The sequence below is a fragment of the Lates calcarifer genome, linkage group LG4, assembly GCF_001640805.2.
Source record: "Lates calcarifer isolate ASB-BC8 linkage group LG4, TLL_Latcal_v3, whole genome shotgun sequence".
NCBI classification, from domain to species: Eukaryota; Metazoa; Chordata; class Actinopteri; family Centropomidae; genus Lates; species Lates calcarifer.
The window spans coordinates 14,073,524-14,095,829 of NC_066836.1; the positions used below are offsets into that span (position 1 = coordinate 14,073,524).

The 22,306-nt window shown below is 42.7% G+C and overlaps 1 protein-coding gene across 30 annotated transcripts in view; it reads left to right on the forward strand.

The window, feature by feature from the left end:
- Positions 1-22,306, forward strand: part of LOC108883530 (muscleblind-like protein 1) — a 49,410-nt gene that overhangs the window by 18,323 nt on the left and 8,781 nt on the right. For 15 of the 30 annotated variants that reach the window (XM_051070051.1, XM_018676775.2, XM_018676777.2 and 12 more), the window contains 4 exons: positions 2,917-3,981; positions 19,174-19,389; positions 19,568-19,792; positions 21,449-21,688. In XM_051070051.1, the coding sequence (XP_050926008.1) occupies positions 3,808-3,981; positions 19,174-19,389; positions 19,568-19,792; positions 21,449-21,688 (855 nt within the window). In that variant the 5' untranslated portion in view covers positions 2,917-3,807. Of the gene's footprint in view, positions 1-2,316; positions 2,494-2,916; positions 3,982-7,803; positions 8,171-19,173; positions 19,390-19,567; positions 19,793-21,448; positions 21,689-22,306 lie in introns of those variants that run through there. The other 15 variants (XM_018676787.2, XM_018676780.2, XM_018676791.2 and 12 more) reach the window with 4 other exon arrangements.

Consider the following 22,306-nt stretch of genomic DNA (forward strand, 5'->3'; position numbering starts at 1 on the left):
ATGCATAGTTCGTGTTTTTGGTTGAGGTGAAGAGTGGATTTCGACAGCGTCTTTAATTCGTCAAGAACAGATTTGTTTTCTGACTCATTACTGAGAGAAAGGAAAGGACGGGCAGGTTTTCATTTCATGTCAGAAACTGCCTGTGCTGTTGAGGCATATGCTGGTGTCACATGACCATGGGCCGATGGTGGTGCGCTAATATTGAAGACATACTTCCTTTTCTTGCAGCCACGTAATGTTTCTACCACGTGTCTGTAAGGGTGATGGGAAGCGCACGGTCTCTCTCCCTTGCTCTCTCGCTCTCTCGCCATTTTCCCTTTCCTCCAGTGTGGTTGACCTTGCACCAGCTTGCAAGACCTTGGAGTCTGAGGGAGTGCTGCTGAGGATGCTGGAAGAGAACACTGGCCAGACAGTCACATTCAGGGCACAAAGAAAGAGGCATGGATAAAGTGGAGGGGTTGGAAAGAACAGCAAGACCGAAGAAGTCAAAGATCCACTAGTCAAAACAGTATAAAGTCTGTGGTTAGAGGAGAGAAGTAGTTCATATTAAACAGCCAGTCCTTTTGAAAGGGATGCCTTGGAGACAACGAGCACTGACAGTTAAAGTGGAATTAGATAGAGGGAGTGGCATACTGACAAGAGAGACCATAGAGATGAAGAAATCAATAGGGGAAGGATGCCCATGTCCAGACATGATGGATCATGATGAGCCCTCATTATCACTCTGGCACTGTCTAGCACCATACTACATCGTCTCTCTCTCACAGATATGTGCTCATCTGACTCTAATAGAAACCATAGAAACAGATTAGGCAGCCAGAGAGAGCGCAGGGGTCGTCAGCTTTTCATGCATCAAGTCATCATCGCATTCTCTCATTTGATTGAAGACAGCCCCCAGCAACTTTCATTTAAAAAAAAATCATAATATGTGTCTCTATTCCACCTCATTAGTTAATGTCCAGCTGTGGCTTGAGTTCAGTCTGATGGTCTCACCTGAATATAAAAAAAGTATATTTGTGTGGTGAAATTGAGTTACTTTAAGCTCTGTCAGATAGAGCTTTAGTTGTAAATACAACAGCAACATCATATGATATTAAAAACACAGGTTCTAGGGCATACAGGGTTACACAGAAAGATTAGACTTGGCTGACTTGGCATTTTGATGAATGATTAAGATCATGGGAATAGAAGCATGCCCTAAGTAATGTAAACAGAAAAATGGCATAGCGTATGTTGGACTGGTTTCATTTCAAAACAAGACACTCAGTCCAGTTGCTTTTAGTCAAAATGTTTTTTTGGCATAAAAGGGCTATTAAACTGACAAAGAAACATTACTGCTTTTCATTTGAAAAAATAGCAGCATTTAATAAAATGTTATGATCTGTCATTTTAAATTATTAAGCAGTGAGGTGAGGTTGAAAAGCTCATTTATTTCATTCCTCTGTATACGGTGCATGATATGGAAGATAATTTGTTGTGTTTGTGTGTGTGTATGTTGAAGGTAGAGCAGTTGTAGCATTTCTGTATATGATTATGCTAGCAATCCAAAGGTCATTTGTAGCAGTGACGCTATTTTTGCTATCCTAGGGGTCATCCAAGGTGAAACTAAGCAGTTTCCTCCTTTGCTCTCTCTCTTTCTCTCCAACATATATCCATGTTGCTGGGTCATCATGACCTGGGCCTCGCTGCTGCAGGGCTCTGATATAGCGTGTTGCAGTGTTGCAGTGCTGTAAAGTTAGCAGCGGTTCGTAGCATTGCTGAAGGTGCACATGCTGTTCTGGGAAAAGCGATTTCTCTACACAGGGTGTGGTGAGTTACCCTGCCAGTGCGATAAGAGCAGAATGGGCCCCCGGGAACCCAGTCATTCAAATTCCCCCAGCAAACCCCGTACAATGGATTCACCAAAGATAGAAACCACTGGCAGCATTACAAAATTCAAAATAAAAAAACAACCCATGATCTCCTCTGCATGCAATAAATAGGGCATTATGAAAGAGAAATGATAAACATGATATTATCATAGCAGACAAGTTCACATCTGAGTAGGATCATCGCAGTATGGCTGTGATGATGGTAGTACTTCATATTTGGAAATGCTTGAGTTCGTGGAGAATAATGTTATCTAGGATCTTTCATGAAAAGTTGTTTGTTTGAAAGAAAGATTTGTCATCTGTTCTCGAGACATCAGGTAGTCATAGAAATACTGAGTGAGAGTTATTAGTTCAGTCTGTCTCTCTCTTTCTCTTTCCCCAGTAGCAGGCAGGTCAGCCTCCTCTTTGCTCCTCCCCTCTGCTCTCACCTGGCGCTCAGCCCAGAATGTTGCTGCAACTCCGCTAGCTCTCATTGGTCCCCACTCTCACACCGCTTCGCAAGAAGGGAAATGACTAACCTCTTCTCCCACATGCCCTGCCTCGACTTCCCCCTTGTTTTCACTCTCTTCCTTTCTTTCACCTCCAAACACATTTGCAGTGACCGTCTTTGCTGTACTCGAATGTAAGTGATACAGGCTTTGATCAGATTTTCCTGCATCGACCAGAAGAGGTGGAAAGTTGTGAATGGCTGCTTTGTGCATTTCTCTGCGTGTGTGTGTGTGTATGAGTGTGTGTTTGTGTTTGTGTGCGGCGTGGCGTGATGAGCGTGTGTGCACACCATGTGTGTTTAGAGCGCAGGGCGGGTGAAAGTATTATTTGTTTTAGCTGACACCCCTGCATTTCTGACATTTTTACATATTCTTCATTCCCACAGCTGCATAGCTTAGCAGTGGTATGACTTTTAAAAAATGCTGCAAGTCAGAACCTCCTATGAAAGATAAATGAGAGAGAAAATAAACCTGGAAGTTTTCTTTGGATGTGTATCATCACACTAATCTTTCTTTCTGTCTTTCCCTCCTTTCTATCTCTCTCTCTCTCTCCCCAGAGGAAGTGCCTTCCCTGATGTCTGCTGCAGCTTTGACCTGCTTCTACAGCTGAAGCTCCACCCTCGCCCCCTCCCACCCCCCACCCGCCCGCCTCGCTCGCTTGCTGCCACAGTAACACGAGTACAAGGACAGCAACAACCACACCCTCCTTCGCAGCCTGTGCCCCAACCTGCTCGTCCATCCACCATCACCGCCATCCACTCCTTCGCAGCAGGGCCCCAGCCTCAGCTCTCCTCACCAGACGGCCCCCGCTGCCAACTGCTCTCCACCAGCTGACCAGCCTTACCACAGCAGCCCAACACACCACCAGGCCCAAGCAGCACATCTCACCCACCTTGCCTTTAACCTTCGCCTTCAACCCTCTAAGCCTCCACTCGGTCCTCAGTGTCCTTAACCTTCCTTGTAGCAGGCTACACCCAGACTGTCACCTCCGTTGCCTGCTTCACTGCACCTAACCGGAGGGCTCTCGGTTTGGCCTGTCCATCTGTTTGCCACCTTGGGTTGTGAATGCTGTAGATGTGACCGTTCGGCGAGCAATAAACAGTGAGAGAGAAAAGTCAAGTCGAGAGTGGCAACTTAATTGTTAGGCTAAGTCATCTCCTGGATATAATCACTTTGTCAGTGGTTGTTTGATCAGGAAAATGATCCAATAACAGCTCCAGCGAAACACTGCGCTCTAACATTTCACTTTGGACAAGGAGCCGTCTCAATCAATAGGAGCTTTTCTTTTTGAATGTTTCATTTCAACTTCACACTCAAGCATCACAGACTTTAACCGCACCAACAAATAAAAAAAAAGACCGAAAAGTTGTGGATTAAAACACTAGAGGTACTTTATTCAGGCTTACACAGATCTCAGCTCGGAATACATTTTTTGCCAGCGTGTTGCCATGGCGATGAACATAGCACATATCCGCGACACAAAGTGGCTGACACTGGAGGTATGTAGGGAGTTCCAGAGGGGCACGTGCTCACGCTCCGACCAGGAGTGCAAGTTCGCTCATCCGGCCAAGAGCTGTCAGGTGGACAACGGACGGGTCATCGCTTGCTTCGACTCGCTCAAGGTAAGAAAGGGGAGGCGGTGAACGAGAGGGCTAGAGGTCAGAGTTCAGACGGATAGGCCACAGATGAGACTGAGGACGCTCAGTCTGACAGGCAGTTTAATGGACTATATGGGGTTACAAACTGGACATAGCAGGAGTGTATAGTTTACATCACATGCGAGAGGGCACCATCTGGCTACGGCATGTGCTGTCCTAGGTCCCGCCTTTTTCTGGTCAGGTGACTGGAACATGTGATCAAGGGCTGGGGGGGGGGGTTCAGCTTTTTCAATTCAGAAAGCAGAAGTCAGGCATTTCTAACACAGCACTGTGGAATTTTCTAGGACAGACTGAAGTGTTTTGGCTGAATTTATTTCAAACAGGAGTCATTTAGGAGGCAGTCTCATTTCCGACTGATTACACTGTACATAAACACAGTTGCATGAATTTACTACATCAGCATGGTCCCTCTGGAAGTGATAAACGCTGCCGTGTGCCAGCTTTAGAACAGGAAAACACAGACAAATAGGCTGTCACGTGTATAAACTCATGGATGCCCTGAGCGCAACACGTCTCAATAGCTAGAGAGGACCAAGGCGATAGCGTCATCATGGAGCTCTCACCCAGTCAAACCACTTCCTGTGCAGAGGCCTAGGGGCAGTTAGAGGGGGTGTGTGTGTGTCTCTCACTGTGTGCATGTGTGTTCTTTAGAGCGAAGTTGGGGGCAGATTTGGGGCACCGTATGCAGTAATTTTCCATTTGTAGGCAGCAGCAGGAAAGCAGGAAAGCAAACACCTCTTTTTCTTTCGCTCTCTCTCTAATTCTCTCTCTTTCACAATCTGTCTTTTTATCAGAGCACAGGATCTCAAGAGATGGGCGGACTTCAACCCAAAAGTTTCCAGCATTGACACACAAACACACACACAGGTTTTTGACTGTGTGTGTGTGTGTGTTTTTTTTTTTTTTTTTTTTTTTTTGCTTCTGTTTGTATTCTGCCCCTGCAGACATTGGTGACTCGTGGTCATTGGCAGTGTGTGAGCAGGGCAGGGTTATGATGAGGACAGCGTGTGAGTCGACTCAGAGAACAGTGTTTATAGCCAGATGTGGACAGAGGAACATTGTCAGGCCCAAGCTGAACCCTTCCCAAGTTTCCTCACAATGTGCTAACGCCTTTGCGCACATGTGTGTATGTGAGTGTCAAAATTATAAGCTAAATTAAATAATAATTCTTGACTCCTATTGATGGGGACTGCCACTGTCATTCTGCCTAATCTCCCGAGATCTTCCAGTTTAATTGAAAAATCTGAGAAGGTGGCTAATTTGCTAAAATGAAGTACGACAGGGCAAGAAGCACAAGCAGTCAAGCAATCGTACTGGCTTTAAATAAACCATACTTACTATGGTAAATATGATACACCATACTTAGCATAGTTGTGTGTGCACACAATTTTCCTACAATGCAATGCAGGGAATGAGTGACTGTGGAAAACAATTCTGATGTACTGATTTTTAGTTATGTCTTATCAGAAAGATGTAGATAATTTGGCTAAACTGACCTGTGATCTGGCCAGACGCCTCATTAAAGTGATGGTGCTGTTTTCCCAGATCTCAGAAATTTATTATGTGTGTAAAATGTTCTGATAACCAAAAGAAATGGCGGTCAAAACTACAATAGTAAGATCCAACACAAATGTCCTCCAAACTATCTGGACCTCACAGGCCCTTTAGCCCTAAACAGTGACCACGTTCACTGACAAAGCAGTGGAGCTTTTATCAACAGGCGGAGAGATCTCATGAACGTATGTTTAAATTATCATTTGTGCTGAGGTCAAGGTCAGCCACTGGAAAGGAGTAGCTGGCAGATATATGGAACTGTTTGAAGGAACCAAGGGGCCTATTTTAGTAGTTTGGACTCATTTTCCACTAGGACTTATGTATTAATGGAGATGGGCGATACTTTTTTTAACCAATTGCCCCATTTTTTCCACTGGTAATGAAAAACAGAGCGGGTCTCTAAAACCCACAGTGGAAAAAATAGCGAGAGAGAAAGAGAAAGAAAGGGAGAATGGAGGAAATCAGAAACGAAGGCTGTTGATGCATTTGCATGCACATGCCAGCAGATGAGACCTAAACCGAAAACATATAGGCATAGACGTCTTCACCACATCTTTACAGTTTCTCCTGCTACATAAACCCACAAACACAGTCACTGAAAAAAAATCACTTGTCCTAATTCACTCTCACACAGTTTGAGTGGTTGAAATAGGACAAATTCTCAATTTAGTTGTGTTACTTGAAGCCACAATGCTCGACTGGTCTCGCACCCTCTACCCGTACACACAGACGCACTAATGCACCCCGTTGGACACATGTGCACACACTTTCTGCCCATGAGAGAGGATCGACCTTCTTCTTGAGAAGTGTATAATTAGAACAGGTCTCACATGATCACCAGTGCATAGCTGAGCAGGTCACACCCAAAGCCAGTCTTTTCCCCAACAGCCACTCTCTCTCTTTCTGGCCTCCTTTTTACATGGCACACACACACACACACACACACACACACTCACTCTCACTCTCACTCACACTCACAGACAGACACAACTTTTACAGACAAATAACATGTGTCCTGCACTAAACCATGCTTGTACAATCCATGCTGAGGGAATTAGAGCTGGGAATATATTTGTACCAGAAACAGCAGGAAGAGTTAAATTGCAATTTTTCATGGGAAGATGTTCATGGCAGTAATCAGATGTGGATGATATAAGCCACAAGCAATACAATCAGTCAGAACCAAGTTCTCATCTAGACCATGGAATTAAAACTAAGTCTTGGTGTGTGTGTGTGTGTGTGTGTGTGTGTGTGTGTGTGTGTGTGTGTGTGTGTGTGTGTGTGTGTGCCTGTGTGCCTGTGTTCGTGCACGTACAATATACGTGTGTGTGGGTGTTCGCTGGCCTTAGACATGGCCTTAACCTCAGAGTGCAACCTTTTCTGTTGCCTGTGTATCTGGTTGGTGCAGCACAGACAGCTCAGCTATGTCAAAGTGGGGTAAATATTTGGAGAAGGATAATGGCTGCCTGGACTCCCTGATTTAAAGTCAGCTTTGCAACTTTGTCTATTAATGATTAACTACTAAGCAGACAGGTTAGGAGTGATATGCTGATTCTAAATCCATATAAAAGACTCATATTTACAGCTAAACAGTGAATCCGCTAAAGGCAACATAATAACTGATTAGACAGGTGGGAACATGTTATGCAGCATGTGCACCTTTCAGCTGCACTTTAACTGACAAAAATATAAATAGAGAGTTTAAAATGCACGTGATATGTCGAGGAAATAACCTACTTTAACGTTCAGAGGTTGTGATCACTTATGTTCTCTACTTTCTTCACTAAACCATTTCTAATCAGATTGGGGTATAATAGTCAGCTCAAGTTGCAGAGGCAAGTGAACTAATGCATGCCTCATTAGTTTATACTAGAATGAGTCTGAGATAATATAGGTTACACTCCACAGTAAATGAACTGTAAGCTCCACCCCACCCACGCAAACTGCCAACTTATTTCAAACACTGTACCCTCCTACTTTTCACTTGATGCAAGCCTATTCTAGTCTCTCTCACTCGTTTTCCTCTCCTCTGTCGGTTGTTTTCCTTCTCCTCCCACCTCGGTAGCTCCTTCTACTTGATTTCCCGCTCAGTCTGGTTTTTGCCTCATTTACTTCAGGCCACACCTATCCCTGGACAGGATGGTTCACATTACACCCTGGTAGACCCACACACACACACACACACACACACACACACACACACACAAAATAATATATTAACCCTCACTGGGTGAGTTTAGGGGTTGGAGTGACATCAACCGTGACCTTTTGTGAATCCACCAGCAGCGGCAGGTCCTTGTTTACCCCCAACACTGCCACTCATGCCATAAAGAAAAACAGTGGTAACCGTCAAGCATGGAGACGTAACAGTCTGAATACATACACACCCGCACGCAGTAATACACACAGCATAGACCTTGTACTTTGTCCACCTGCCAGCCTGACACACCCACTGTCATCATGTCTGAGTTCTGAGAAAAAGAGAGCGCGTGCATGTGTGTGTGTGTTATATCTGTGTTAGTGGAGCTGTTGCAGCGGGTTTCTTTGTGTTACTACTCTGCTCTGAGCCAAGATTACATTCCTCCAGAGCAGAGGGCGGGTAAATACCTCTTATTTATCTCTCTCCGTCTCTATCTCTCCTTCTCTCTCTTTGTCTGTGTCTCTATCTGTCTTTCCTCTCATTCCGCTGACCATATTTTGACAGCATGTTTATATCCAGTGGTTAGATGGAACAGTCAGGTTAAACACACACTTGCATGCGCTAACACACACACACTGAGTGGTGGTTGGCCAGACATGTGGGGTAAATATTAGCCACGTTGCTAGTCGACAGTGTTTTTTATGATTTCAAACAATTTGTCCAGCCAATCTCTGGGCAGTAAAATCAACATGTCATGCTCTTTCTGTGTGTAAGCATATGGTTATGAGTTCAGAAGACTAATGTGTATTTGACACCGCTGTCACACACTGCACACTATTTTAAAAGATGGCCACGTGCGAGGAACAGTTGTAAAGTCTGTGGCCACTGATGAACTGCTAAAAATCAGAGAAACATAGTTCAGTATTGTTTATTTGAAGTGTTTAATTTAGCTTAGCATTTTTATTTTAATTCTAGTTCAAAGCTTGTTTTTAAGATTCTCATGCTGTTGCAATTTGCATTTTGGTTGTACTGTTTTTTTTTCCTGGATGCTGCTACACATTAAAAATGAGTGTGACTAAAACTAAGAGGAAATGATCCGACATGTTAAACTGTCTACAGTATTTTACATAAACAGATCAAACTTCCTCCCTGAATGTCATCTAAATAGATCTGCGCCACATTCAGACACAATCCAAATGTAGTGTTTATCCGCACAGCAGCTACAGATGGGCGTGTGGAATCCAAAGCCAGTCATAGACGTGTGATCCTCACATTGCCTGCTTCGCTGGCTCCTTGCCAAAACATTCTAGCCCAGAGAAAACACTGAGAAGACAAGGAAATGGGACACCTGTGCTGGGTGTTATAATGTCAAAATGCAACCAAGACAAATGTGTTTTCCGAACGAGGGTTTCATCACACCTGTGCTCAAAAAGGTTTGTTTTCAGTAGCACTGTGCTAATCTCCTGTCAGGGTACTGCAGTGATGCCATAATTCAGACAGACACTATTTCCTGGATCCATATGGGCCTCTGTCTTCTGCAGCTGACGCATGGAACCTCCATCCTAATTGGATTTTTAATAGGATATCTGTGGGTGCAACCACAATGAATATTTCTCTCCTTTAAATTAACAAGGGGTGGATTCAGTCATCCATAAGATACAGCTTTTACTAGGAGACAGCTGTGCATATCACAGTGTCTTCTGGGCTGTGCTCAGTCTTCTCCATAGCCGATTAAAATGAGCAGGTTTCACCAGATAAGAGCTGAGCCACATTATGGGGCTTTCATTTTAGCAACTAGGATCCTTAACATCTCTGTCTCCTGGTGTTGATGGGTCCATTCCTATGTCTTTCTCCCTTTAAGGCTAGAAGGATTTATGTTTGGACCAGACTAATCCTGGCCTACACACACACACACACACACACACACTTACAGACATATACACAGAGTCATTCTTTGGTCTGCTCATTTCATGGTGTGTGCATCCTTGTCAGATCAGGGCGGCTGTGCGTTTTGTCTTTGAGCTTATGTGACAGAACATCAGCGACAACAGCCCGTCTTTTCTTCTCAGTGTCAGCCGTCCCTGTCCCTCCATCACACTGGGCCCCTTTATCACACCACTGATACAATGATTACTTCTCTGGCCTCTGTCTCTCTGCCTCTCCCTTTAACATACAGACATACCATAAAACCTCACATAGCCTGAGGATTTGTTTGCTTCAACAATTAACTAATATTGACAAGTCAGTATTAGAGTGTGAAATGCAAGATTGCTGTGTTACGTAATCTAAAACTCATAAAACAGGCATCTGTGTGCAGTCATGTAAATCTAACAGGTATTGGTATGTCACATTGTTTGCATTAGAAGATTTACATTCAGGAGTTTATTGGATGTTTACTTGTTAAAATACAGACTTAAACAACTAATAAAGATACTAATCAGAGTAAATATTTGCATTCATTCAAAATTTTAGACTATAAAAATAAATCTCCTGATATCCAGACTATAGAAAGGAATCAGCTCTCACCAGGCTTTATTTTTGCATCTGCCTTTTAATGCTTGTGACATAGGAATTTCCAGCTAGAAGTTATGGTTGGCTACGTCCATCAGACATAGGCATGAAAACATTTCTGTCTTCAGCAGTTTTAACCTATGCAGCCAAACATTGTTCAACCCCACAGCACTTTTAGTTGAATAACTGAGGTGTTTCCAGAATTACATGTATGCGTTGTTTTCCTGTGAATCCTTTCTGTTTAGGTAGGTGTGTGAGTGGCTAACTCCACCACTACTAATAAAATCCACTATATAGAGAGATACTTGAATATGAATGCATTTGATTGCATAAAAATGCCAGCTGTATATGGTATTTGAATTCATGAAAATAAAAAGGATTATGACTTTAAAGGGGGAAAACTAGATGATAAGGGGTGAAATAGTTTTGTGTAATCTCAATGTACCTTCAGCATCATAAATGATCTGGCTTTTCTCAATTATCTCTATCCATCTCTGTCTCTAACTTTCTCTTTCTCTCTCTTATCAGTTTTCTCATTACCCCTCACATGCGAACAGTCACATCTCCAGTCATCACTCAGCTCAACCATTATCCTTTCATTAGACAGGTGAGAGAGGAGCTCGAGGGCACAGCTACTCACTTAGACTTGGCTCTGTCAACACCTTTTCACACTGCCCCTCCCTCTTGCCAGCTGTTAGATCCATCAGTCAAATTTACCCTGCGCCTTATCTCTCTGTTGATGCCAAAATGTGAAAAGAGTTCATGCCAGAGGCTGCAAGGGCAGATGCCTGCTCGTAGCAGTGGTGAAAGGCACGTGAATTTGAAGCAACAAGGAAAAACATAGTTGTTGTAGCTCTTCATCTGTTTTTCTCTCTCTCTCTCTCTCAGTCGCTCACTCTGTCTATCTTGTTTTTTGGTTGGTTTTTTTTTTTGCACATTCCTTTTCAGAATCACAGCGTCTGGGCTTGTCAAACTCATGGCATTGGTCTTAAATACTTTCTCCTTTTTTCTGTTTCCTGATTCCCCTCAATGCTCTTTGTATCACAAAACTCTTCGAACACACAACTTTAACTCTGCAAAATGTTCCCATTTTAACAAGTTTTGTGATATAACGTCGAGCTAAAAGTAAGAGTCTGAGAAGTGAAAAACAAGTCGGCATGTAAACACCTCATCAACATCCTCACACATGATGTTGTCTTCTTTTTGGCTCGTCAGAATCCATCATGTGTGCTTGTTTTTGACCTGAAACAGTGGCACCAGCTGAGGTCCAATTACTGTTAACCCTGATAAGTTTTGTGTGACATGCACAGACTGCTGTAGTCTCTGTTCACACTGTCTTACTCTGCACTGCACCTTCTACACTGTTTGTTAGTTGTTCTGGCACTAGGTACATAACTGCCAAGTTTACATATCACCAAAATTAGTCGCATTACTTTAATCTCTTCCCTCAATTAAATGATAATTTACCCATAATTTAACTGATTTTTTAAAAGTGCGTGACATTTCCTTCCTCATGCCGGTTTACTTTTTAAATGTGTTTCTGGACTGATTACAGTATGACCAGTTAAAAATTGTGGATTTCTAGATCAGATTTGGGGCCGATCGGTAGGATACATTGATTATATGTTGGTTGTAGTGTTCTCAGTTACCACATGATTTATTGATTGAAAACTGCAATGCATGTAAAGTTAATTCAGTAACAAACTTTAAGTACCTGGAATTCAGAAAAAATGTTTTATTATTCAATTGGATAGAATACAGTTATTCTTTTTTATGTTTTTCATGCCTTATTTCTGGATATCAACACTTGTACAAAATTCTCAAAAGAAGTGAAAATTCTCCGGAAAACAGTTGAATTGTCTCCATACAAGAATCAATATGAGGCTTAATCACGTCTTAAAATGCAGCAATATAGAGAGAGGAAGAGGGTGGAAACATCCTGCTTGTGCTAGAGCCAAGTCCGAAGGAGATATTCACACGCAGAAAAGGATTAGGCCAGTTGACAGTGGGATTAGAACTGTGGATAGGATTACAGTCTGTTAGATCAGATTAGCATAATACACGCCAGATTAAATCTGTTAGGGCTGCAAACCAAATTAATCATCTGCCTGGTGGTTATTACTTGGCCACTGAAGGAGGAGACTTTTCCTGTGCATTTCTACAGCACAGGTGTCATAGAAGTGAGGAGGAAGTGAACCCTTTTTGCAGATGGTAGTGGTAGCTGTGATGGTTAGAAAGGGAGAACAGAAAGCTGGGATCAAAGAAAAGTTATATAAAAGAGAAAAGTAGTAGTGACATGCCTCTAAACTTTTCAGCTTTTGATGTGTTGAGATGCATTGCTAAGCTGCCGCTGTGAAACAGTAGAAACAAAGATGTAGTCTGCATAAGAGAGAGGAGGAAGACAAAAAGATGGGGAAGGCATACACTGATCCTATCTTAATCAAAGGCTTTTTCTTTCTATGTGCCTTTGTTACCTCTGTCTTATATCACCACTTCCTCTTACTTTACCCCTTCGTTTTCTGATTTATCTGTGACAAAGTGGCATGTGATTTTCATTGTCATTTAGGACTGTTATAGTAGTCTGATGCTCATCACAAAGCACAACTCTTAATGATTTTGATATTTTCATTATTAATGTACTGTATTTTCCATTTGTATGGTGGGGAAATGCTTTTGATGAGAAATGAGAAATTCAAGAAGTCAAACCATGAGTATCACATGCTTCTAGATTACTCATCTTTCGATTTTTGAAATGGCTGATTAATATTAATTGTGGGCTTTGATTCTTTTTGAGCCTGTAAGGCCTATAGACACAGAGAGAAGAGCACACCTCAGTCATTTCAGAAACAACAACGTCGTTATTGATGCCTCGCTGCTGCATGGACCTTGTGATTTCTGTGCAATGACTCTTCTCACCGTCTCTCTCTTTCCCACTGGGAAGCGGAGCTCGCGAATGATTAAATGAGCGTTCCCGGGCCGCCTCACATACTCACACTGCGAGTGCCGGACGGCTTTCATAAAGTGCCGCTGCACAGATCGATACCTGTGTGATTGCTCTGTTATTACTGATAATGAAAAGTGCGGAACTAACCTTGTTAGACCTCGCAGGAGAAGAAGCAGCAGTGCCCTGAACAGAGACTGTAGCGGGGGAAAAAATGGCGTAAATAAAGTCACATGAAAGTGTGTTTGTGTGAAAAGAGATAGTGAGAGATAGGAAAAGAGATGGGGGGGGGGGCATTTCAGGAAAGAAACAGAGAGGTCTAAGTTTGGGTCCAGGGCTCCTGTGTATGTGACATCTGACCTGAGGCATTTCTGAGAACCAACACCCTCTCAAGTGTGAATAACTCATTGCTGCGTGTGCGTGTGTGTGTGTGTGTGTGTGTCTATATAAATAGCTTAGATTTACGTGGCTGCAACTGTGTTTAATACATACGTGTGTTTACATTTGAACATCAGCGGAGACTACTGTAATATGCAGTTTGCTCCTTATTTCTTCAAATTATTTCCTAAAACTGTAAAAACCCTTTCAAAATATCCATCCACACAAACATGTTGTGTTTATCTGGCCCAGCCTTATCACTCTGTGCGGTCCATGCTGTAGCTCTGTTGCTGCCTGTAATCTTTTTCTCTCCGTCGTTGTTTGGTGAGGGTGGTAATGCGTCACGGGGGGCACACTGTAACTATTATCATAGATTAACACTCCCTCCCCCTTCCATATCTCCATAAGCCCCACAGGTCACATCAACTCCCTGACCACTAAGCTGCACAACATGGATCACTGTGTACATTGAGTCCCAGCTCACGGTCTGATGTAGAAATGCAAGCCACAGCAAAGAAACAACCCTTAAGACTGCGTAGATCCTTTGCTGAATTGAGTGGCTAAAAACAAAAAGGAAATCAATTGTACTCAACTGTAAAAGGGTTTTATTGATTGTGAATTGCTGATTACTTTTTTCGTAGTTTAATGCTTGCAAATGTACCGAGCACAAGATGACACAACCACATCTCAATATTCTTAGTTTCCAGTAATTTGCATGCTGCTTTACTGACTGTCAGGAAATTACAGTTTACATGCGATGTAAGACGATCCGCACGTGGTCAGTTGATATGTTTTATATTTCATGCCATATTTGAGCACACAGTAGACAAAGAATCTGACCACTGGGCCTGGTCCTTTGAGTCTCCGCTGCTCTCTGGTAGAACAAAGCTTCTTTCACAGTGTGTGTGAGGAGAAAGGGCTTTCATCTCTGCGTATGTTTAGACAGAAGTCACTGGAACACGGAGCAGAGAGCGGCGTGGCTTCACACCAGAACCCCACACGACTGAGGCTCACACCATAACATCACACCACAACACTGAAGCATCAAAGACAAGAGGGAGAGTAGATTTGGATAGAGAGAAACTGGGATTTTGGTGCATTTTGAAAGATGATATGCATTACATTATAAAATGTAGGATGCACATATATACTATTCATAGGTCATGCTTCATATCACTGATGCAGAGCAGCTGGCAGTAATTGGTGTAACAAAAATGTTTCTAATTCCAGAAACTTGAGGAAATGTTTTGGCACAATCTTAAGCCCGCAGGAAATTTTATTACAGCGGTTCCACATTCAGGGGTCGGGACCTCCTAAGAGGTCCCATGGTAGATCTAAGGGTTCATGAGATGTTTAAGAGGATGCGAAAGGAGAAAAAACATATTTCTTCTACACATAGGTTTTGAAACTTTTTTTTCTCTCTGTTTTGTTTCATTTTTCAGTTTTACCTCTTTGCCTCCATGAATTATTGAAATAGAGAATAAGAATCAGCCATTATGTAGCCAGGCAATAGAAAAATACACAGTGTAGTTACAGTGCAGGGGAAGGTGTAAATGAATATTCCCAGTTTTAATGTAATGCAGGGAAAACAGAAAAGATTTTTCCTCACTTTTAAAAGACCTTAGAGTGGAAAGAAAACAACTCGGAGCAGACCTCAAGTTTCAGGTGGTTTGTCCCAAATACGTAGGTCATAAAATCTGCATGCTGCTGTTTTGCTTCGACATTAAACAGAACCTTCCCAGCAACAGTTCATAGCAGATCAGTGATGTATTTTGGCCCTTAAACTCTTAGTGCTACATAAACCAACAGTAGCCAGCAATCACATGTCAAAAAGGTTGGGAACTGCTGGGTTTATTAGACCCATTTTACTGTTGCCCTTAAGTAGAAAACAGTTTCTCTTCACTTTTCCACTGTTTTACTCTTCACTCATACACACACACATGCGCATTAATAGGTCTTGCTGCATGCTTCATCTCTTCTCCTCAAAAGGATGGGATGCAGCCCCACCCAGCATTCTTTACACGTTGGTTCATTGTTTGTTTAAATCCCACACAGTCACAAAAGCAGGGTGTATGTCTGTGTGTGTGTGTGTGTGTGTGTGTGTGTGTGTGTGTGTGTGTGTGTGTGTCTACGGGGTGAGAACCAGGGAGTTAGGAGAGAAAGAGCGATTAGGGTGGGACATGTTATTACAACTTATCATCAATCAGAGTGCACGGTAGCCAGTGGGATTATTGTTCCCAGTTTGGCAAGTCTGATCTCACCAGGAGAAACACAGACCTCAACTATTTACACAAAACACAGACTGAACTGAACTTAAAGGAGGCATGGAAAGTTCAGTAGAGCAGCACGGGCATGTTGAGAAAAACAAAGTTGACTTTGCTTTTGACCTGGCAATGTAATAACATAACATGTTCCTGTATTTTAAAAGAAACTGGGCTTGCTAATAATTCACTTTCATCATTAATGGTGTTTTTTTTTTTTCAAAAAGCAAGCAACGTCTCTGACATATTATAATTTGATATTTTAATATCTTTAAATTTTGTCATTTTGAATTGTGGCCCTTGATAAGACAATGTTGTCAGGATCTCGTCATAATTTGCTTGCTGTAGGTGTAGCTGTCAAAGGTGGCTGCTCTGAAACACGCAAAAAAAAAACTGGTACTGTGTCTGCCATGTCACCTGGAGTAGAGAAAACATTCCTGAAACACATCTTGATTAAGAAAAAGACACTGTTCTCCACTCATCAACCTGCAGTCCTCCTGGGAATCAACTAATAGCGCAGATTAATCATTCTGAAGCTGCTCACTTCATTGTTTTCATAATTTCAGAGCAGTTACAATCAGTTTTATTCACTCATCACATTCTCATCAGGTATTTCCGCATAGCACTATGAAAAAATTGATTTGAAGCCTTCTATGAGTCTCTGTAGCACATCTGATTTTCTTTATTTGCATAATTACCTTTAAATTGTGTCAGCATAAGAAGATAATGTAATTATCTTACAGTTTTCTCAATGGAGACAAAAGAGCTGCTCAGTGATAAGAAATGTTTCAGATGATATCAGTATGATTTGTCTGGAGAATCAGCTTTGTCACGATGGTTGTATTAGCAGCACAGATATAAAAAAAAAAAAAAAAAAAAAGACCAGCGATCAGAAAGATTCCACGAATCACACCATTGTTAGGGCGGGAGTGACTGGCTGCTCTGTTGCCGTGGACACCGTCTCTAGCTGCTCCTCAAGGCCGCTGATGTCACAATAACAGCCACAAACATGATTCGAGAGGCGACGTCTTCCTCCTACTCCTCCCCTCTGTTGGTCTGCATATCTCCATTCCTCTCTCTCTCTCTCCTCCTCTCTCCCCTCCCTGCATGAGATGACCCACACTAATCACTTCTTCTGCGACTTCTAAAATTTCCCTGACGCAGCCCAGGCTCTCGCTACAGAGTCACTATGACTCTCTCTCTCTCTCTCTTCCACTCGCACAGCCTGTAGTTTCCTCTTCTGGGACCTGATTTTTTTAATTCAAAATGGCTGCCATTTGGTTGATAGCATTTTCTTTATATGATTCATAAGGAAGGTAAATGTCATTCGCTAAAGTCAAAACCACATGTTTCTTTCTCAGACATTGCCTTCCCAATTAAACACGTAGACACTGCGGTGGTCATGAAGCCAGCGGTCAACAGTCGGGGTCATATGGGGCGAAAGCAATGTGATCCTCTGTGCCTTTGCCACCCCCCACCCCCCTTATACACACACACACGCACACACTCTCTCTCCACACTCTCACCCTCCCCTCATTGCATGCCGTTGTCACTCTCGGGATGAGTGCTGTTAGAGCCGGCTTTCAGCTCCTCTCATCGCACACACATGCATGACATGTTCGCCCACGCACACACCTCTCAGCGTTGTCAGTGTCAGAATTCTTCTGAATGCCAGCTCAGCGTATGTGTGTGTGCATGGTTGGTGTACAACCTGGTCAGGCCTTGTATGTTAACAGGAGAACTTTACCTCGGCATGGAAAGTTATGCCTCTTTTTAAACACCTATTTTTTTAAAACCTTTTTAAACACCTATTTTATTCAGTATTACACACAAAATGTGAGATGTTCCTCGTCTGCTTATATCTTTGATTCACTGATGGTTATTAAATACAGACACGCCATCGTTTTAGCTGTGTTTGCATTTGTCTTATGCTTCACTTAATGGATATTTTCATCAATTCCTTTCGTACCTAGTGATAAATTTCAGTCACAGTTGATCTGTACTAGAAGACAGACAGATGTCCTGTTATGTAACATCCTATGTCAGTTAACTCTGCACTGGAGATTTTGTACAGGAATATAGACAGACACACTGACTAACTCTTCAACCATGTGCTCCCTTCAGTTATTGAGACATAAGGAAAGATAACATAAATACACAATAGAGGAAACACAGGAGTCATAATCCTGCTCCATGCGTTCTGTATTACTGTCAACTGCCTTGTGCAACACAATCTGAAATTTTCTCAGGAAATCCAATGAGAACTTGAGATAGCACCTTCAGACAAGTGGATAAAACTAAATATCTTAAGGAGGCTCCCCCTCTGCCATTTGAGTGTCCCCCCTCCCTGCTCCTTATCTCCCCTTCTTGCCTCTCTTTCCTCGCACCTGTCTGGTGCTCCAGTGTCAGTGACAGCGAGGGAGACGGGAGATGGCAATGAAGTCATGGCAGAGTATAGAGCTGAATCCCAGTGGGGACAGCTCTGTTAGCGAGGGAAAGCACAGGCTACTGCAGTCAGCTCAGCTGTGCCACAGGACGTCTTTCCCAAACTGTGGACGTGTTTGTGTGTACGTTTCCCTAATGTTTACGTGATGTGTATCCGCCACCTGTTACGCGAACACGACCCCGGTACGCATGTTTTAATGAGTGTGCATTCTTGCTTTGCGTGAGAATGTGTGTGTGTGTGTGTGTCGGACTTCTTCCTAGACTCCTCCTCTCCAGACTGAAGGTATAATTGGATACTCACAGCAGGCTGCAAAAAGGGATCCCTGTCTTAAATAATTATTCGAAGGCTTTGAAGTGTGACCTCCGGATGACTGCTGATACAATATATACAGATCATATGAGTGGACAGTATTTATAGTGTCAGTTAGACGTGTAGCTAAGCTGGACGTCTGGACAGCAGCACCACAGTGTCAGTCATGACCTCCTGGGGCTAGCACACACACCCACACACACACGTACACATGTCCCCACTGGGACTGACAGAAATAGCAAGCTGTTAACAATTAGTGCTAGACTCAGCCCAGACCTAATGTGAATTTCAGTGTCTGACACTGAGCTAGCTATAAACAAGGTACCATGTTTTCCTAGCATATATAGTATAATCCCTTTCACACCCTCCTAGTCCAGCATTTCCAAAGTTACAGGTACTGTAACACTGAATAGAAACCATGAAAAAAAGGATGACAACCCAGTTCATTAAAGCAGTAAAAATCTGTTGAAATTTTGACAGAGCACATTTAAAAAGAAAAACTTTAACCTTTTTGTTTCAACGTATATTTGTCTACAAGAGATATTACATTTCCTAATATGAACGCAGCCTATCCTGTAGTTGATGTATCATTCTCACTCTGTTGTTCCTCCTTCAGGGCCGTTGTTCCAGAGAGAACTGCAAGTATCTGCACCCTCCTCCCCACCTAAAGACCCAGCTGGAGATCAATGGCAGGAACAACCTGATCCAGCAGAAGAACATGGCCATGCTGGCCCAGCAGATGCAGCTCGCGAACGCCATGATGCCCGGCACGCAGCTACCACCTATGGTGAGAGGACACACACGTATGAACACACCACAGCTACTGCCCACGGTGAGACCACATGTAAAAGCTCGCACACATACAACTCCTTCACTGTCTGCGTGGCTCTCTCAGTCTTATTCCGTCAGTTCCTCTCTTTTTCCCTCCACAAGACGCCGACTGTTTGTGGTTTTTCGCCCGTTTTTATCCAGTCATTTCATTCCTCCGTCTTTATTTTGCTCTCTCTCAGCCCATGTTCTCGGTGACGCCAGGCCTGGCCACCAACGCCAGCGCAGCAGCAGCAGTTGCAGCCGCGGCCTTTAATCCCTACCTGAGCCCCGTGTCGCCAGGCCTGATGCCCCCAGAGATCCTGCAGAGCACCCCTGTCCTCATGGCCTCCAACCCCACCGTCAGCCAAGTCCCCAACGCTGCCGCTGCTGCAGCCCAGAAACTGCTGAGAACAGACAGACTTGAGGTAAAACAAACTGACAGATAGAACCTGCTTTTCTTAACATTGTGTTTTGGGGCAAGGATGTATCATGTGACACAGAAACAACTCACTCCTCCATCAAAGTTCCAGGGAAATCTCTAATAAACTTTACTTCATGATGTGTTTTTTTCTGAGTGGGAGAAGAGTCGCCCAGGATGATAATGAGCCTATAAACAAAACAAGTGCTGTTAACAAGTGGTTTAACAACCATTAGAATAACAGCACCCTTTATTGGACTTGCATAAGCTGTTTCTGAATTGTAATATTAATAGCAAGTACCATTATGCAAAGTGGAGGCTAATTAAAGGAAAATTAAAAATAAAACTGTCAGAAGAAGATAAACGGTTATATTTCATCAGCTTTCGATGTTGAGTGAAGTCCAAGAGCTGCTATGAAATTAATTAAAATTTTTCTTTTGAGGAACCTACTTCTCAGTTAATCTGCCTCACCTAGTTCCAGAACAGTTTGTCCTTTGGTACTGAACGCATCACTAAATACCATTAGACATGCACCAGAAATGAGCCTTAACTTGTTGAATATTTATTTAAGTGGAAAGACAGCAATAACAACTTCGAAAGAGCTAGTATAGTAGAATAGCAACAGCAAAGGAACAACAGACAGACTCAGACCTGTAACCTCTGCTCAAAGCGTAACATTTGTTGCGGCAGCATGGCATAGCAGTCTGTCAAGGCTGCTGTTGGCGGAGAAATGAGTGTGACTTCCTCATCCAGCAGTATAGAGAGAAGCCTTTACCTCCATCAAAATTAAACTTAGTCATTGCTGCACTGGTAATATGAGAGATACCTCAGTATTATTTTGCTGCATAGTATCTTTTATATTTAAAAAAAATATATCACAAAACCACAAAATGGAGTTTTGAGTGATTGATGTGAGAGAAGAGAGAAGGTCTCCTCTTTTAAAAATTATGTATAAATGAAACTTAAATGTCTTTAGGGAGCAGACATCTATCACATGTTTAGAACAGGAAAGCATAGGGAAAAAGCAGCTATCTATGAGTGATAACTCGGGTTTTACATAAGAAGGTGCTGCCCTCTGGTGTTTCACATATAGAAGTTTTTTTGAGTGTGAGTTGATGTATACTCCAACAAACATATCACAGTTCCTCATAAAAACGAACTCTGTCAAAAGATTTTGTGTTTATTTTGTTTAAGTGTAGAGGTTTAAGTATCACTTTGACCCCTCTAATATCCATTTACAACCAAACACAGGACCTATATATCGTAACAGTTCTTAGTGAACAGGAAGTACACTTATACCATATGTATATGTATATATCTGTTTAGATTTTGGTGTGACAGGATATTGCATAGAGGAAGGTTTTGTTTTTTCTTCCACACAGCAAGAGAAATATGATCTTATGAAGCATTTTGATCTATTCATTGGTCTGCAGGCCTCATGCATTTTTAAGTTTAATGGATTTTGGTAAATAAACTCCCTCTGTAATGACACAATGAAAACTTGATGAGTCATACTTGATATATTCTGCATAAAGGAACAAATATACAAGGCAGGAAATGTTCCACATGGAAATATTCTTGTGCTGTATCCACATACTGTGCCGAATTTGTGGGTTTAACTCCATGTCTTTTCATCATTCCTCTCCTCCCACCTTATTTCCAGGTGTGTCGGGAGTATCAGAGGGGCAACTGCTCCCGGGGGGAGAATGACTGTCGCTTTGCCCACCCTGCAGACAGCACCATGATCGACACCAACGACAACACCGTCACCGTGTGCATGGACTACATCAAGGGTCGCTGCTCCCGGGAAAAGTGCAAGTACTTCCACCCGCCGGCCCACCTGCAGGCCAAAATTAAGGCTGCCCAGCACCAGGTGAACCAGGCCACAGCCGCCGCGGCCATGGTGAGCAGTCTGTACAAGCGTGGTCACACTCATTCACACCTACATGGCAGGCTATGGAGCAATTCTGAGAAAGTTTTAATTGTACATCCGGGTTATGTTTTAAATTAAATCACCCAGATTTAAATCACATTCATGTTTAAACGTCTGTCACCTTCCTGGTTGGTATTACGTAGCTTTTCAGTTCTGCTTTTGCCAGGTCAAATTTTAGAGGTCTGCATGTTGGTTTGGGTAAAAATCTCCTCAGAGCTGGATGATATGAAGAAGGATCTGACAATGGCACATTGTAACCGTCATTATTATCGTCATTTTCTTCCTAATGTGACAAATCGATTGTCTTGTTCCTTGTTCATCTCATCCCAGACCACAAGCTGAGAGTCAGTTCCTCTCTCTTTCTCTCTCTGATGCCCTGGTCTTATTTGTGACTCCATTGTTTCTGTGCTTCCTATCTATTACTTCTCTTCCTCTTGACATTATTAAAAAAGGATTCATTGTGCTGTCGGTCCTGTCTCACAGTAACAGCACCTGTGAATAATAGTACAGCCACACTTGTCTGTTGATCACAGTGTTCTCTTCATGCTCTTATTGACACATCGAGGCAGAGAGCTTGGGGTGAATCAT